This window comes from Podarcis filfolensis (genome assembly GCF_964270895.1).
Source record: "Podarcis filfolensis genome assembly, chromosome: 9".
Taxonomy (NCBI): Eukaryota; Metazoa; Chordata; class Lepidosauria; order Squamata; family Lacertidae; genus Podarcis; species Podarcis filfolensis.
This window is the reverse complement of record NC_139610.1, coordinates 55,063,535-55,081,826: the sequence shown is the minus strand read 5'-3', so window position 1 is coordinate 55,081,826 and position 18,292 is coordinate 55,063,535. Positions and strand designations below refer to the sequence as shown.

At 42.6% G+C, this 18,292-nt stretch overlaps 1 protein-coding gene across 4 annotated transcripts in view; it reads left to right on the top strand.

Moving 5' to 3' along the window:
- Positions 1 to 18,292, top strand: part of NPNT (nephronectin) — a 66,960-nt gene that overhangs the window by 36,077 nt on the left and 12,591 nt on the right. For all 4 annotated transcript variants that reach the window (XM_083571325.1, XM_083571326.1, XM_083571327.1 and 1 more), the window contains 4 exons: positions 1,456 to 1,575; positions 3,903 to 4,037; positions 7,480 to 7,602; positions 13,178 to 13,642. In XM_083571325.1, coding sequence (XP_083427451.1) covers positions 1,456 to 1,575; positions 3,903 to 4,037; positions 7,480 to 7,602; positions 13,178 to 13,642 — 843 coding nt within the window. The remainder of the gene's footprint in view (positions 1 to 1,455; positions 1,576 to 3,902; positions 4,038 to 7,479; positions 7,603 to 13,177; positions 13,643 to 18,292) is intronic.

The window sequence follows — 18,292 nt, the reverse complement described above, 5'->3', positions numbered from 1 at the left end:
CTGTCCTGTTTCAGAAAATAATCACATTAAAAATATAAATTAGTGTTTGAGTGTGTGTGTGTGTGTGTGTGTGTGTGTGTAAAAATATGGGGTTGTATCCAATGTCAGTCATAAGCAGAGTAGACCAACAGTAATTAAATGACATACCTAACTTAGGTCCTTAATTTCAACGACCCTACTCACAGTAGAACTTAGTTATATACAGCCCTTGTACTTTGTCATGAACTGTATGTAACTAAGTTCTACTGTACTTCGTCAATGCATGCATTTCAAAATATATTTTATCTTAAAATCTACATTCTTGATGAATTTTGGTTTGGGTTTTTTGAGCCAAGAACTGAAAGGCAATATTTGGAGTAGTAGAAGGACAATTACTGTAGCTTCCAATTCACACATTTGTCTGGGTGGTGTGGATCAGGTCAGTTAATTTTGGAGTACGCAGAAATTGAATTTCTTCGAAATATACAAGCACAGCCTCTCTCTCACAATCAGCTCATTTGGGAATGTTGTTCTTAGCAAGAGCTGCAACATACCTGGCTGTGTGTTACTGTACAATGTAAACACAACTCACTAAAACTGTCAGGTGCCTGCTGGTTTGTGTGTTTGGAAACCGTAGTACAAAACTCCCCAGTGGCCAGGTTCTTCCTTCCTCTTACAAAAGTGAATATTTTGAATACTTCACCACACCAAGAATGGGAGAGGGAATGACAGAACCTTCCCTACAGCCAAGAGATTAGCTTTTAGAAGGAGGGTTTCAGATAAAAGCATACCAGTTTCTTCTAAGAATGGAAATTGCTTTTCATTAGTCAGTTCACTGAAAGATCCATTCTGCAAAAACACAGCAGCCAACCTCTTGAGTAACTTCAAGGTACAGAAATCATAGGGTGGTTACAGATATTGCCATTCTGTCACAGGTTTTTCCCATATCAGTAACTGGGACTGTTTGACAGAAGAATACAGACAATTAAAATCACCACAGGATAGGGTGGTCATTTGAATAATGGACTCCCTCTATACTGGAGCTTTGCTGTACAACAGCCTTCTCCAACAGGGTACCCTGCAGTTGTTTTAGACTACAACTCCCATCAGTGCCTTCTAGCTTGGCCAGAAGTCAAGAATGATGGCAGTCTTAGTCCAGCAACACCTGGAGGTTCACCAGATTGAGGCTGGTTCCTGCACTAAGTAGGTAAGATCAAACAAAACATGTTTTGTTCTCCAAGAAGCCCTGTCTATCTAACTCCATATTGTCTACACTGACTGGCAGAAGCTCTCCAGGGTTCCAGGCAGGCAATCTCTCACCTTCTTACCTGGAGATGCCAGGGATTAAAGCTGGGACCTTCTGCAAGCAAGACAAATGCTCTACCACTGAGCTAGGCCTCCCTTCCCCAATCTCACAAAGCCTCTGAAATGTTGTTGTTGATAACAAATAATTTAATTTGTACGATGTTCCCACAGACGCTCTCTCATGTTCCATGGCAAACTGTCAGTACGGCTGTGATGTCGTGAAAGGGGAGGTGCGGTGCCGTTGTCCTTCCCCAGGCTTGCAACTAGCTCCTGATGGTAGAACTTGTGTAGGTAAGTCAAAAGTTGTAAGCGTGTTATTTCTCCCTTTCATGCACACTGGGGAATTCTGGGCAGCAGTGGTTGTTGTTGGCCATTGGCACTGGTGGGTGGGAGGCAAGACACCTAGCTTTACACGGAGCTGTTGTTGCTACATCGGATGGTTGTTTGGCTGAAACACACACACACACACACACACACACACACACACACACACACACGGTTGACCACACTGCTTTATGGAAGTGAGTCGTGAGCAACTTACACTCACCAAAAACGATGCCTCGATGCCTTCCACATGCACTACATCAGGAAGATTTGGGGGATACCATAGCAGGACAGAGCCTCAAACAAAAATGTGCTCTCCCAAGCTTATATTCCCAGCATCTTCACACTCCTGTCTCAGCGACATCTACACTGGCTTGGTCATGTCCACAGAACAAAAGCTGGCAGGATCCCCAAGGACGTGCTCCATGTGGAGCTGGCTTCAGGCACCAGGTCCCTTGGCAGACCAACTCTGCATTACAAAGATGTCCGCAAATGTGACAGGATAGCTGACAACACATGGGGGAACCCCTTGCAGATGACCACAGTGCCTGGAGACAATCAGTCAGGTCATGTATCCACAGCAGTGACCAGAGGAGAAATGATCACTAGGAGGAGTGCAGAGGGGAAAAATGTCATGGTACATGCCGTCATCTGCCCCAGCTGCAACAAAACATGTCTCTCCTGTATTTGTCTCTACAGCCACAGCAGGCACTGTAACTCTCCAATGGTTTGACTTCACCCCTGAAGATGAACTCTTTCATTATCTCCTGAGACAGATGGATGCCAGCAGCAAAACACATACACACCCTAATAGCACATGCTTAAAACTGCCCATTTTTACCCGAGACAGTCTCTGTATTTTGTTGCCTATCCTTTCTGTGTGTGTACTGGAAAGTTACTCGCATTGTGATCAAGGAAGCTTACTCCTAAATGCAGCCTTCGCCAACTTATTTTTTCCTGATAGACTAACAAGAGCAGAGCTAATTAAAAAGCTGGCAATCCTGCTGCCGCTTTGTCATCTACAAAGACGACTTAGGTTATATGTTGCAGGGGAGAAGCACAGGAGCTGACACTTTGATTAGGCTGGATACAGCTAAACTAGGGGTGGGTACCATGCGTCTAGATGTTGCTGGATAACAGATCCTATAAGCCCTCAATCTTGGCCATGCTGGCTCTAGGGCTGATGGAAGTTGGAGTCCAGCAACATCTGGAGGGCACAAAACTATACATGGGTGTTTTGTGTGAGTTCACCCAGTGACTTTTAATTAAAATTAAAGGCAATATCTAATAGTGAATGAATTGATGCGCATCAGCACTGGGGGGAAAGGGAAAGGTCAAAGTCTCAGAGTGGAGTTTTGAAAATACTGCCTGACACATTTTGAGAATAATCTTCTCAGGAGCAAAGGGTCACTGTATTTCTTACCCTGGTACCTCGGCAGAAACAATTCACTCAGGAAATATTTTTGTGAAAGAACATTTTCATGACTGAAGGAATGTTCCCTGAGTGAGTTTATTCAACTGGTTCAACAGAGTAATATATATGAAGACCTTTTGCCCCAGGATTGATCGTTCTTGAAATGTGTCAGACAACTTTCAGACTATAACAAACCACCTATTTTAAGCATGAGTCTGAGGCTTTGCATCTTTCCCTTACTGCCCCCCAACAAAAACTGTTGCTAATGCCCCTCAAGTTTCTCCTACAATCAGTACTTCACCAAAAATCACATGGGTAACTGTATACTATACTAAAATCCATTCAGGTTTGGGAAACAAAACTGAACTGTGTTACTCCTCTATCCAGTTTTACAGACGCTTTAAAGCTCTGTGCCTAAGCTTGGTGGGGGGTTTTTGGGTTCTGGCGTTTTCCTGGGCAGACCTGTGTCTTACTGCTGAATTGGAGCAAACAACAATCTGCAAAAAAATCTGGTTTTAATGCAGTATAACGTGGATTTCCCCAGGGAAAGCTCTGGGACAATAAAACTCCAGCACTCATACATGGAACTTTAAAGTCCAGTCCTGTACCTAGAACTGTGGCACAAAAGGAAGTCTTGTGTGTGACCTGAGTTTGGGAGGGGAGAGCCTTGGAGAAATGGGTGGGGAGAGACAGAAAAGTTGAGCATGGATATGCCTTAAAAACAAAACCGTATTTTCCGTGAGGCAGTTTAAAACACAAAGCTAGAGCAAAAGGTAATTTCCAAAAAGTATTTTTGACCTTCGGGTTTTGTCGCATGAACATACTTTTGAATGTACTATGATTAAACCTTTTGGTGAAATTAATGGATTTCTACTTGTAGATGTGGATGAATGTGCCACTGGCAGAGTTACCTGTCCTCGATTCAGGAAGTGCGTCAATACCTTTGGAAGCTATATTTGCAAGTGCCATAAAGGATTTGATTTGATGTACATTGGAGGCAAATACCAGTGCTACGGTAATGAAATGAGCTGATCACAAAAGCATTCCTAGAAGAAAACTGTGTGCAAAATATAATGTTACTCCAAATCTACCTACTTATTACAGGAGGCATAGGCAGTCTTCCCTTCTGTGATGTGCACAACAGCCCATCATGAGACCCCCCCCCCCAAATCACAGTAGTCCTGCATCTTCAGCACAGCTCCACCACTACTGAGCCTCTGGGCTTGCCGATCAGAAGGTTGGCGGTTCGAATCCCCGCAACGGGATGAGCTCCCGTTGCTCAGTCCCAGCTCCTGCCAACCTAGCAGTTTGAAAGCACGTCAAAAGTGCAAGTGGATAAATAGGTACCGCTCCGGCGGGAAGGTAAACAGCGTTTCCGTGCACTGCTCTGGTTTCGCCAGAAGCAGCTTAGTCATGCTGGCCACATGACCTGGAAAAACTGTCTGTGGACAAACGCCAGCTCCCTCGGCCAGTAAAGAGATGAGCGCCGCAACCTCAGAGTCGTTCGCGACTGGACTTAACTGTCAGGGGTCCTTTATCTTTACCTTTATTGAGATATGCAGGTCTATATCTCCCATAATGTGTAGTTCCATCCTTAGAATACAGAAACTTTCCCTCACATTGGGCTAGAATTGTTGCCTCCACTACTCGTCCCATTTTTGCGGCTGGGGATAATACTACAAAGTCCACAAACTCCTCTCTGGTGGATAAAGCAGTTCAGACAGCACATCAACAAATGACAAATCTGCATAGTCCCCGTTTTTCTGTAATTGCACAGAAGTTGTCTTCAATTCCTTAAGAGTTACTTCAGTGCTAAATTTTTAAAAAGTATTGCATTCACACTGTAACTGGCATTACAGCCGATACCTCATCTTGATGGTCATGAGTTTTCTCGTTCCCAATCAGCCGGCTTAAAACAGAGACAGATTCCAATGTGATTTGCGTGTGGTAGAATACTAATTTAAGATTTACTGAGATTTAGGGGATAAGAGGCTGTGGAAGGGAAAGATTTTTTATAGCTGCTGCACAAGCTCTTCACAATGAACTAATTTGCAAAGTCCTGAAATAGCTAACGTAGGCCTTATCCATTAAAATAATCTATGACCTGTCAGCAGGATTTCATTCTTGCGAAGGCCCGTGCATATAACAAACTTTTTGGTGACCTCTCCAACAATTCCTGTGCAAATAAAGGTCCACATTCGGATTTATTGCAGGCTCAGGTGCAGAGAACTCTTTGCCGCAGAAATCCCGAACGTTGCTATTGCTGATCACCACTGAGCAATCCGTTACTGAGGTTTTTCGAAAAGATTTTTGACAAACTGGAAGCTAACACATGCATTAGGCTCCACTCCCACCTGAGGAGAGAAGACGATATGTGCCATTGAGCAAACACTGGCCCTATGGTAGCAGTTGTTAGTCATCTAGCTGGCATCACTGCTTCTGCTGTTGAAACTGATGATACCACATATTCCTCCATGCTTCAGCACCCAAATAGGGGCCCAGTGCCTCATAGCTAAACGTGGACTAGACCAGGGGTCAGAAAACTTTTTCAGCAGGGGGCTGGTCCACTGTCCCTCAGACGTTGTGGGGGGCCGGACTATATTTTGAAAAAATAAATAAATATGAACGAATTCCTATGCCCCACAAATAACCCAGAGATGCATTTTAAATAAAAGGACACATTCTACTCATGTAAAAACACGCTGATTCCTGAACCGTCTGCTGGCAGGATTGAGGAAGCGATTGGGCCGCATCCGGCCCCCGGGTCTTAGGTTGCCTACCCATAGGCAAGACAACAAACAGGAGTGCTGCACAGCTGCTTCAGCTACCCCACACCACAGTTCCTCAGGGGAACTGTGAGAACATGCAAGCAGTGAAGCAAAAGTGCTGTATCTCAGGGTTCGAGCATCTGCTTTGCATGTGAAAAGTCCCAGATTCAATTCCTAGCATCTCTAGGTGAGGCTGGGAGATGCCCTTTCCTGAAAGCCCTCAGAGCTGCTGCCAGTTAATGTGGCCAGCCCTGAGATCTTCGGATGAAGGGCGGTAGATAATGGTGATGATAGTACTGAGCTAGATGGATCAATGCACTGACTCAGTAGAAGACATAAAACTTTCCTAAAACTTTCACCCAAAAGATTGGAATCCTCAAAACAATGGCCAAACTCCTGTAAATAACCAATATTTTTTCCAACTGTTTATGGAGGAACCACGTAGTCAGCCGAATATAATTTGACTTTGCACATCCTAATATGCATTTGGAAGTGTGTTGAATGTTTTCATGAAGCGAATTACTAGACGTAAGTTTTTTGTTTTTTAAAAAATATATATATATTTTTCTTTCCCACTTGTAAGTTATAATTAGAATGGCCTAAAATATCTCAGCCATTCCTTCTCGCTTGCCTGCCTACAAAATTTCCAATGCCTCTTTAAAAACCATTTACTAAAAATATGCAAGCATTTGTTGCGGCAGAAGGGTTACTTCCAAAGACTATTTTGAACATCTAGTGTTGGGGCTGGGCCTCAGAATACCAATAAAGTCAATCATTTGTCAACAACTTCTTTTTATTTTCACAACTGGTGTTTCAGTATGTTAAAATATAAATACAATTTCTTTTAGGGATGGGAAACCTGTGGCTAGTGCCAGATTTACGTATTAGCTAAACAAGCTATAGCTTAGTGCTCCACTCTCTTGGGAGGCCCAAAAAAATTTAAAGGAAAAAAAACCTGGATGTACATTTCCAAAATATAAGATAAAAAAATAAATAAAATAAAACCTACATACAGCAACAGTATTTTGTGTTGTGTAGGCTCCTATGATATAAGTACAGAGGTACCTCGGGTTAAGTACTTAATTTGTTCCGGAGGTTCGTACTTAACCTGAAACTGTTCTTAATCTGAAACACCACTTTAGCTAATGGGCCTCCTGCTGCTGCCGCACCGCCGGAGCATGATTTCTGTTCTCATCCTGAAGCAAAGTTCTTAACCTGAAGCACTATTTCTGGGTTAGAGGAGTCTGTAACCTGAAGTGTATGTAACTTGAAGCATATGTAACCCGAGGTACCACTGTAATAGGCCCTGCCTGCTAGCCTGCTCCCTAAAATATCACTGGTTTGCTCATTTCTATATACAGGGTGCCCATAAATTACCATATAGCATACCGAATATTCGACAAAGGACAGCTGGACATATAAAGGGCCCCATTACCTCCAGTAGCTTAAACCTAAATCCTGGCTTGTGGCCCTCCTGATGTTGGTAGACTCCAACTCACATCCGTCCCAGCCAGCATGCCCAATGGTCAGTGATAATAGAAGATCATCAATAACTGGAGGGCCACAGATTACCTATTCCTGATTTGCTTCACTATTTCAGCAAGCAAGAGAATGATAATTGATGCTCAGTTTTAAAATGTGCCCTATGATTGCTATCACACGAGTTTCATGCAATGTTTTTCGTTTCAGACATAGATGAATGCTCACTTGGCCAATATCAGTGTGGGAGTTTTTCACAGTGTTACAATACGCAGGGATCTTACAAATGCAAATGTAAAGAAGGATACAGAGGTGACGGAATGAACTGCATAAGTACGTAATGATCATTTTCTTCTTGAATTCCAAATCCCGAAACATCGCCAGGCATTCTCGTGCCATCACACTCATCTAATTTTGAAGGAATGGATAGTGTATTTAAAGTTTTATGAGCCTTGATATGCCAGTGTAAAAATAAATTTCCTCAAGCACTTTTCGTTTTTAGAATGAAAAGCCAGTGGTCGTAGTTTGCAGTTACATCTCTGTACATTGCTCTAATTGTTTTAATGTTTTGCAGTCTGCGGTTTTTCTTAGGAATATGGTCTGCTTGCCTAAGCCTTTCCTGTTGACTGCTATTAATGCTTTTCCTGTCATGGAGTGCATTGCATAAAATTGTAATTCTCAGTAGTTAACTTCAGCAGATCACACACATCTCTATGATTTCATTATAGAGTTCAAGTACTAAGCAATGTGGTCTTTCTTAAGAAGTCTCCCCAGCCATTTATGCACTAGTCCCTCTTTGAGTTGAAAGCCATTTTCCTACTTTGCACTATCAGTTGCTTTTCACAGCTCAGGGCCTCAGTGCCCATTTCAAGAAGCCTTCCTTGAAGCATATAGTTATAACTTGATCTTAACTGAACATTTGGAAGTCATTGGCTTAACCCAGTGGATTCTGGTCAGGTTCAGTGGCAGAGTGTGCAGAAAGCTCCAAATTCAGTGCTTTATAATTCGGATTTCAGGTAGCAGGTAGCCCTCTGTCTGAAACCTTGGAGAGGTTAAGGCCACCTGAAAAGAAGACAGAGTTTGGCCAGGTGTACCAATGGTTTGATTCAGTATAAGGAAGCATAGTATGTTCACTGTTTTCGCTGAAAATAGTTATATGTGAAGAATCACAGGAGAAAGGAAGAAAACCTTTAAAGATGTCTTTATAGACATCCGCATTTGTAAATTCTGTCCCCCAAATTACTCCTTCCTGTTGTCTGAAGCATGTTGAAATCTTTAGGGACTTTGCATGGTACAGTCACCTCTGAGTTTGTAAAGTTAGAGAGTTTATAAAGTTATAGAAGCAAATAGTAACTTCTGTTTCCTGCATGCTTTTGACAGCATGTGACTAGCTTTTAAGAGAGATCTGAGAATCTGTGCAAGAGAAGCTGCTTCTGGCTTCTTTTGCTTTGCTTGCTGGGAGGAATTTTCCGCATGCGAATTAGAAACGTGCTTGCCTGTCATTGTGAAGAAACAAGATTGGTAGTGTGGTTATTGTTGGACTGCACAGAAACCTGACTTGGTCAGGCAACCTGCATGAAAGACTTTGATGGATCCAAATAGGTGATTTTCAAAGATGTCTTTCTTTCGAGAACACGACTGATAGCCTTGCTGATAGTGCTAAATCTTTCACCAGCTTTCGATATTATTGAAAATGAGACGGGTTTTGGCTCAGCTGAGGCGCATGGCAGAGGTGAACGGGATCCTTTTAATGTGCTTCTCTCTGAGATGGCATATCAGAGGGAAATGTGGGGTAAGGGATGGTCTCCGTCTGTCTTTGTACCGTTCCTAATGCAGTGAGGCTTCAACCCTTAGATGTTTGGATGACAGATAACCAATGTAACAGTTGCAGAAAATGATAAGTCCTCTTCCTTAACAATAATTCCTTTGTTGGTTTATTCATTTTTGTGGGGAAGTAAGGATGTGGTTAGGGACACGGGTGGCGCTGTGGGTTAAACCACAGAGCCTAGGACTTGCCGATCAGAAGGTCGGCGGTTCGAATCCCTGCGATGGGGTGAGCTCCCTTTGCTCGGTCCCTGCTCCTGCCAACCTAGCAGTTCAAAAGCATGTCAAAGTGCAAGTAGATAAATAGGTACCACTCTGGCGGGAAGGTAAACGGCGTTTCCGTGCGCTGCTCTGGTTCGCCAGAAGCGGCTTAGTCATGCTGGCCACATGACCCGGAAGCTGTACGCTGGCTCCCTCGGCCAATAAAGCGAGATGAGCGCCGCAACCCCAGAGTCGGCCACGACTGGACCTAAGGGTCAGGGGTCCCTTTACCCTTAACCTTTAAGGATGTGGTTATAGCTTTTCAAACACTAAGTGTCTCAGTCATTTGAAAAGATTATTTGTTCTATGTCAAGGCTAGATGGCTATTTGTATTTACCTTATATATATATATATATATATATATATATATATATATATATATATATTAAAAGATATTTATTGAAATTTTCAAAAAATAGAGAAAAAACAAAAAAACAAAAAAACCACACATATAATTTGCATTCCTTACTTTCAATAACATATTTCCCTGACTTCCCCACACCTCCCCTTCTTGTATTCCAGTTCAATTTTTAGTTCAGCAAGTTCTTATCCCCAAATTTTACCTTATTATATTTAATTCATTTTAGTTAACCAATTTTAACATAAACCTCAGTCTTTATACGTCAGTACTTATTCTTAATATCTTTTTCTAAGGTCGACCCCAATTCCCTTTCACGAGTTCCCCATTTTGATATAAGTAGCAAAACAAAATACAAAGAAACAAAGTATAATTGTACACCCTTTGGATTCCCAAAGCCCCACTCCCCGCCTTTCCCGGTTTCGAACTCCAACAAATGTCCATCAGTCTATCTGCTGTCAGCCTGGTGACCTCACGTCCGAGGCTCTTAATTCTCTCTCAATTCCTCTCTGCCGGTTTTTTTGATAGTCCTTTGTATTAAACACCAAATCTCGGAGAAGCTCTGTCCCAATAAGGTCCATATTTCTTCCAGCCAGACCTCCATATTTAAAAGTGTAGCCCAAATCTTGTTTCTTACTTCTTTTAAGTCCAAATGTCCCAGAAACTCCAGCTTCCACTTTAGTCAAGTTTATAATCCATAGGTCTTCAGATCTCCACATGAGGGGATCTCTCCATTCCTCATTCTTCAATTCAAACCAGATTTTCATGATCCGATTCTTATTTTCCTTTATATCCATCTTAGCAGGCCTCTGGCTCTCCTTAATCATCTGCGGCATTATAGCTCCTCCTTCCTTTCCCTCCAAATCATCATATATCTCTTTCCCCACTTTCTCAAAATTCTCAGATTTCTTTTCTTGTTCAGCTGCAAAGATTTTTAGTTCAGCTACAAAAACTTTTTGTTCAGATACAAAGACTTGAGTCAAGTCCCTTCCAGATTCAGCAAGTTTATTTACTGTTTCATTCAATGTTGTGACATTTGTAGCCAAAACATTGCTTTGTTCTTGTAACTTTCCCAAGAGAAGGAAAGCCCTCTCCAGTTCAGTCAGTATTTTTCCACTTGCAGCCATTCTTGTAATGTCCCAGAGCCCCCTCTAGAGGAGTTCTGGTACTTAGTATTCCTTCCAGTTCCAATCCAAAAGTCAAATTAACTTTTTCTCTTTATTTTCAACAATTTATTACCTGAATGTAACAAATATAACCAGCAAAGACAACAGAAACAAAGTTTTCTTTTTTCCCCCAGCTTTGACAGCTAGTTTGACAGCTGTCAAAATCTTCTATGTCTCTTCGACAGGCTCTCTCACGGATCGCTCCCGGGTCCTGGGGGGAGGGTGACGGTTCCACTCTCAAAATTAACTCTTATCCTCCAGCAAATTCACTTATACTGCCAAAACGTGAAATTAATTACCTTTATCCTCTCAAGAAGAAGGTGTTCTCTCAACCTTAGTTATCTAGTCCTTGCTTTAAGATGTTTACAAGACGGGGAGACGGACTTCCTCTTTGCGCCTTCCCCGCTCGTGCCAAATCCAAAAAAGAAATTTTAAGTCCAATTTCCGTATTACTCACGGGTTGTTACTTTTAGTCCAAATGTTCAAAGGAAGAAGTCAGCGCTCTCCGACCATGGCATGCGGCTTCACTCCGTAGGGGAAGCAGTCGACTCACAGCACCGCGCCGCTCCCTGTCCCCCATTCCGAAGCCTTTAAAAAGGCTCCTTCGCAGGTCGGGGGGCGCAAATGGTGCCCGCCGAGTCACCAAGTCCACAGGCTTCAGCGCCTGTGGTTTCTGAGGGTCCCCGCGTCGCCGTCGCGGCAGGACCCGTCCCCTACTGAGCAGATTCCCTCCGGAGCTCGGAGGGAATCCGCCATTGGTCGATCGCGCTAACCCGGAAGTTATTTGTATTTACCTTATAGACGAAGCCTGTAAACTACAACAAAAGCACAGGTTAAACTTGCTAGGAAGAAGCTGCTAAAAATGTCCTCCCTTCTATCCTGATTACATCACCCAGAGATGACCCTTTGAAATTAATGAACATGGGTTGACTCTGAGTGGAACTTTGTTTGACACAACACAAAGTCTAGACTTACCTGCTGTGTAAATTGTCACATTGCATTGTGAATCTCCAGAGCCTTGCTTCACATTTCTAGTGGCTAATGCCAAGGACACGGGAGACACAGATTGTACCGTGATGGCCCCAATATAAGCTGCACCTTTAAAATAGGAGGGTGAGAAAGGGAAAAAAAATTAAAATACCCAAATATAAGCTGCATTGCCAGGGGCCTTTCCTCTTCCTTGCTCTCTCCCTGCCTGGCCTTGGGGGAGAGGATGGGGGACTATGTGTGGGGCGGGCGCCACTTTGCTGTTCTCCTGGCACTGTTTGCCCCACGGTCCTGGCTGCATACTGTACGGTCTCGAATTTAGGAAAAAAGTGAGGCTTATATTCAGGCCAATACGGTAATAGAAGTGTTCCAATATGTTCTGGCGTACAGCCTAAGAGTAGGGTCAAAGACAGCTTGAGTCCCTGCACCAATGCTACAGCCTATTGATGTTGCTTAGCAAGCACCACCATGCAGCCTAGCACTGTCATGCAAGACTATCCTGGTGGGATAGGGCTATATCACAACATGGGTAAGTTAGGCCCACAGAAACCACAGAGGTGCCAGTCTCTTCCCCTGGGGAACTCTTTCTAAGTGTAGAATCACATTTCAGCAGCAGGGACTCAATTCACGCCTTATGGCACTGCAGCTTAGGCCAATTCATATATGTAGAACTCACCCCACCCTGAACAAATACCTTAACATTTCAGCCAGATAGTCTTGTACTTATAGTTCTTCAAAACTTAGTTTTTCTTCACTTCAGAGGTATTCATATACACTTTTCATGTGCTCAGTTTGTGGGTTCTTGAGTGTGTTGGTTGTGTCAGATTTGATTCAGTGTTTTCAAACACATCCCTGAAAAGACCATGTCCTATACTGTGGTCTGTGGTTGACCAGTGGTTCACAAACTTCATTCAGGTGGTTTGCAGCATGTCTGTAAAAATATAATGAAAAACCAGTGGCTGGCACAGAGCGTTACAATTGCTGCAACAGGCAGAAAAAAAATATATAACTGGTCCACAAAGATCCTCAGCAATTTTCAAGTGGTCCATGGGAATAAAGTCTGGGGACCATTGATCAGCTTGAACCTTGCACACTATTCTCATTATTATGAAAGGGTGTGTATGAGCAATAATATCAATCACATTTCAAAAGTAAAAGAGAGGAGGAAAGGAACTGATATTAACAGATGCTGTGAGTTATGCGATGCTGTTCATATAATCATGAAGCAAACATAAGTTCCGAATATTTCAATTGCGTCCTTGGTATGCTTTGCATAGAGAGATAACATCATCCATGTGTTTTTTTCCTTCAGCTATTCCCAAAGTTATGATTGATCCATCTGGCCCACATACTGTATTTAAGGGAAATACAACCTTTCCTAAAGGCAGCGGTGGCATGACAAATAGGATACCTGAAACTGGTGGTGTGAGGCATCCTATCAAACCACCGAATGCTCCAGCTACAGCGAGGCCTCCTTTCAGGACAACAATGAGACCCAGCCCAAAGCCAACCACGAGGCCGACACACAAACCAATTACCAGGTTTGTACCCAAGCCTGCAACCACAAGGCCAGCTTTGAAGCCAGTGACAAGACTCCCACCAGTCACAAGGCCCCCAACGCCGCCTCCAACTCCGCCTAAGCCTGTAACGACAAAAACACCACGACTCACAACTAAAGAGCCGCTGCACTTTCCTAGTGAAACCACAGCTCCGCAGGGATTCACAGTTGACAACAGGATACCAATCGATCCTCAGAAACCGCGAGGAGATGTCTTTAGTAAGTACCACCGAATCTTTTTCTATCAACGAACCTTGCCGTTCTGTACATGAAAAACATTTGAAGTCTCATGCAACACACAAAACTGTACATAGCTATAACTGTAGTTCTGGTCACTCAAGGCCTGGGGGGGCCTTGTGCCATAGCTAAAACTGGTAAATCAACTGTGACTTTGGTTAAATGCTTTTTTTAAATGAAAGCATTTAACCAAACATCTGGAAGGCCATGAATCGAGCAGGTTGCTGTGTTATGGAAAGTTTCTTCCACTTTACGGCTGAATGAAACGAGGGACCCGAAATAGATAAAGCGGTGACTTTATTGGCTCCATTTCTATTTTCGAGTGCAAGCTTTTAAGTGGCACAATGCTCTTATCCATGAATTCACAGAGTCATCCCCTCGGTATTTATTGCTAAGCAACTGCAAAAATCAAATTAAAAATAACTTTTGATTCCTGCTTTATGGAATGTGCCCACCAAAAGGAGACACGTTTAAAGCTCGTGGTGCTGTAAAGATGCTCCTCGTATGAGGAAGTATCTTTCGGAGAGCTGTATTGATACTGCATTACTTTTATGCCAAGTTGACTTCATGCCGCAGATGACACTTGCTGGCTTGCTCATTTTAGCATGCCTGCCAAGAAATACCCAGCACTCTGTTTCATCTATAGCACCAGGGCTGAGGTTAATTATAGAGCTTGGGGTTGGTATTTGGACAAGTCTTGCTCTTCAGCCTCATAAACAGGAGCATTGCTGAGCAAAATAGTCTGTGAGTTTTGTTATCTTATGGCAGTTGGACAAGCGCATTCCTTAATGGCTTTGGGAGTGATTTTGGCTTGGCTTCAGCAACTCCCAGCAGCACAGTTTGAGGCATGTTAAGCTCTTCCCCTTGTTGAAACGACTATCTGGTTTGATATCTGTTCCTTTTAAGTACATGCTGCAGATATGAAGGCTTGATAAATTGGGACAGAAGAAACAAAACACGACAAAAGGTTTAAGGAAAATGAAGTGACAATCTGGGAACGTACAATTCTTGTTGAAATAAAGAGGAACCATACTGCGATTCCCATTCATTTCAAGGGTGCTCATGCGGGCACTGTTCGCAGTGTGACCAAAATATTGCTTCTGTGTTGGCATTATTAAAAAGTGTCTCCTTTCTGTCTGTTTTTGGAAAAGAATATTGTGTTGTAAGCATCTTTCAGTTTAATGTATCCAAGTACAGTTGTACCTCAGGTTACAGACGCTTCAGGTTACAGAACTTTGCTTCAGGATGAGAACAGAAATCATACGGCGGCGGTGCAGTGGCAGCGGGAGGCCCCATTAGCTAAAGTGGTACCTCAGATTTAGAACAGTTTCAGGTTAAGAACGGACCTCCGGAACAAATTAAGTTCTTAACCTGAGGTATCACTGTCAAAGAATAAGTTATAAGTACATTTGTACAGATAAAAGTATTTTCAACGCTCTGGCTGACCATTCAAGTGGTCTATGTTGTAATGTGCTTGTGGCACTAAAGCCACAGTGTGATTGGCCGCCAGGGTAGCATGATGGCATGGAGTGCTCACAGGTTCTAAGGCAAGGGTCAGCAACCTTTTTCAGCTGTGGGATGGTCCACTGTCCCTCAGACCATGTGGTGGGCTGGACTATTTTTTTTGGGGGGGGGGAATGAATGAATTCCTATGCCCCCAAAATAACCCAGAGATGCATTTTAAATAAAAGCACACCTTCTACTCATGTTAAAACACCAGGCGGGCCCCACAAATAACCCAGAGGTGCATTTTAAATAAAAGGGCACATTCTACTCATGTAAAAACACACTGATTCCCGGACCGTCCGCGGGCCGGATTGAGAAGGCAATTGGGCCGCATCCGGCCCACGGGCCTTAGGTTGCCTACCCCTGTTCTAAGGTTTCACCTCTGAAAAAGCAGCCCATCTTCCCAGTTTGGCTGGAATTTTGTCCTTTTGCAGGTTCTAAGTCCGAGGGTACCTACATAAAAGAGGAAGAAAGTGGAGGAAAAGGGAATTGTCATAGAAAGGAGCAAGTGAGAGAGGATACTTGGAAGAAATTGCCCAGTACTTAAGGAAGTCATATGGGTGTAAGGAGTATAGGGTGATAGGTGTGCCATGCAAACACCACATATCAGCCTTGCAGAAATGTCAGGTACTCAGCATGCATGCCTTGACATTCTGAGTTACAGATATATGCAAGTCAAGGCAATATTAACCAAATGCTATCCTTTAGTTGATATACATGGAAGCAAAGGCACAGCTGTGTGTTCTGCACACAAGATTCCTTTCATTCTCTGGATGCTAACGATTTGTTAAGCATTCCTATGGTGGTTGCCCTGGGGCCTTTTTCTTTCCAGAGAGCCCAGGGCCAGTTTATGTTGCCTTTTATTAACTTAACTCGAGGGCAGTTTTTGAAAAATAGCGTGGACAATGAAATAAAGCTTTAAATTTAAGTTTTAGGTGGATATTGCCTGGCAAGGCACTCTCTCCCTCTCTCCCCATGCTCTAACCAACTGAGCCAACCGACTTCCAAGTAGCATTAAAGGAGAAAGTTAAACGTTCCAGAACAGTCTCCCCCCTCCAGCTACATTTTGTTCAAGAAGGATTGCGCCCGGTCCTGAACAAACTACTTAAATAAACTGCTCTTTGTGTAATTTGGACCAAAATATTTCAGAGCGGTGATTTCTCCCCCTAGAAAATACTTTTTATTCAGCTCACGAGCTGCTTTCTTTTCTGACAAGATTATCGCCCAAAGTGGCTTGAAATTAAAAGGCACACTGTATAAGGGCACATCAACTGCCAGGGATCTTCTTGTCCCTGACAGTCGATGACGTAGTCCAGGATAAAAGCATGTTGGCTAATAGGGAAAAAAAGCCAGCCCACAGAAACTGCCCTGAGCAGAAGGACAATCAAAGGCAACTACTTTTCTGCAGGTACTTTTGAGCAGGTTAATTGGGCAAACTCTTTTTATTTGATTTTTTAAAAAGTTTTGTTTGTCGTTTTTTTTGCTATTTTAATTGGTGATGACTAATGGTGGGTTTTATGATTTTCTTTTTAGTTTAATGTTCATACTGTAATCGTGTTTTGCTACAAACTGCCTTGAGGACCCTGTTAGCAGTGCATAATTTTTTTTTTTTTAATCATAACCGTTAAATAATAGGAAGATACAACATAAGCTGAAAACTAGCACTGTAATTAACTTTATCTAAAGATACAATAAACAGGCGCCCTCTCAGTTTAGACAGAAAATTTGTGCAGGGCATGTGATGGGAAGCTTCCCTTCTGTATTCAAAACCCATTTGCCTAGACAATTTCTTACTAAATACTCTGTGTTAGATAAAATAACTGATTTAGTGATAAACTCTGTAAGAAGGATTTTAGATTCTGTCCCCTTTACATTTTCAGTTTCATGCCTTCAGTCTGGACCAGTTTGGGGAGTTTTATTTGAGATGTGTCCTTGGCCAATTATTATTATTATTATTATTATTATTATTATTATTAATCATATTAGTGTACCTGAAGATCATAGGGTGGTTTACAGAATAAAAATACAAAATGAAAATACAAAATAATATCTTAACAACAACAGCAACCAATAACACCCACCTCCCACAAACACATTTAGAAGGCTATGGTTTGTTTAATCAGCCAAATGCCTGGCTATAGAGGAATGTTTTTGCCTGGCGCCTAAAGATATGTAGTGAAGGTGCCAGGCACGCCTCCCTGGGGAGAGCATTCCACAGACAGGGAGCCACCACCGAAAAGGCCTGTTCTCATGTGCTACACACTGGACCTCTTGTGGAGAGGGCACATGAAGAAGGGCCTCAGATGATGATTGTAGGATCCAGATCAATTCATATGGGGAGAGGCGGTCCTTGAGGTACTGCAGTCCTGAGCCATTTAAGGCTTTAGGGGTCAAAATCAGGACTTTGAATTCTAAATTCAATGAGCATTCCATGCCCACTAATCCCACTCACTAAGCTTTTGTGTTGTCTTAAAGATTTTCAGTATTGCCAATCTCCTGAGGCCTGCTGATATCTCCTCCTGGTGTGCAGATGGCAGTTTTGAGTACATAAGGATCAGCAGTCGAGAATGAGTTTTCTATTAGCTCATAGGGTGGTTATGTTTCCTTTTCTGCATCCTCTCTCTCAAGAAAGTCCTAATTTAACACTCTCTTTAATCCTGTGGCTGATATTTAGTGCTCAGGTTTTCTGACAGCATTGAGTAAGCTTCTTTTTGCCCCGTTGAATCAACTTGAAACCGAGACCCTTAATCATGGCTTACCACAATGCAACTCTTTCCCAACCAAATTCAGCCACTGGCAAATAGATAAAAGCATTCAAGATTAAAAGGCAGAGTGAAAAAATGGTTTTAATTAGACCTTCAAAATATTCTGTTCCCACTCCCTCCTCTTGGCACTCCTGTTTTCTAGAGATCTTTATTTACTTTTTGTTAATTTTTTGGAATTAATATGTTGCCCTAGCAAGCCAAGCATTTCCACCACAACTCCACCCTTCTGCCAAAGAATGCAGAAAACATCAAAATTACATTTAATGAACATAATAGGTTGAAATAAATGGGAAATTTAAACAGTTTCTCATTAGGATTTTTGTCACCTACTTTTAATTTATATGAATTGTGCATATATTGG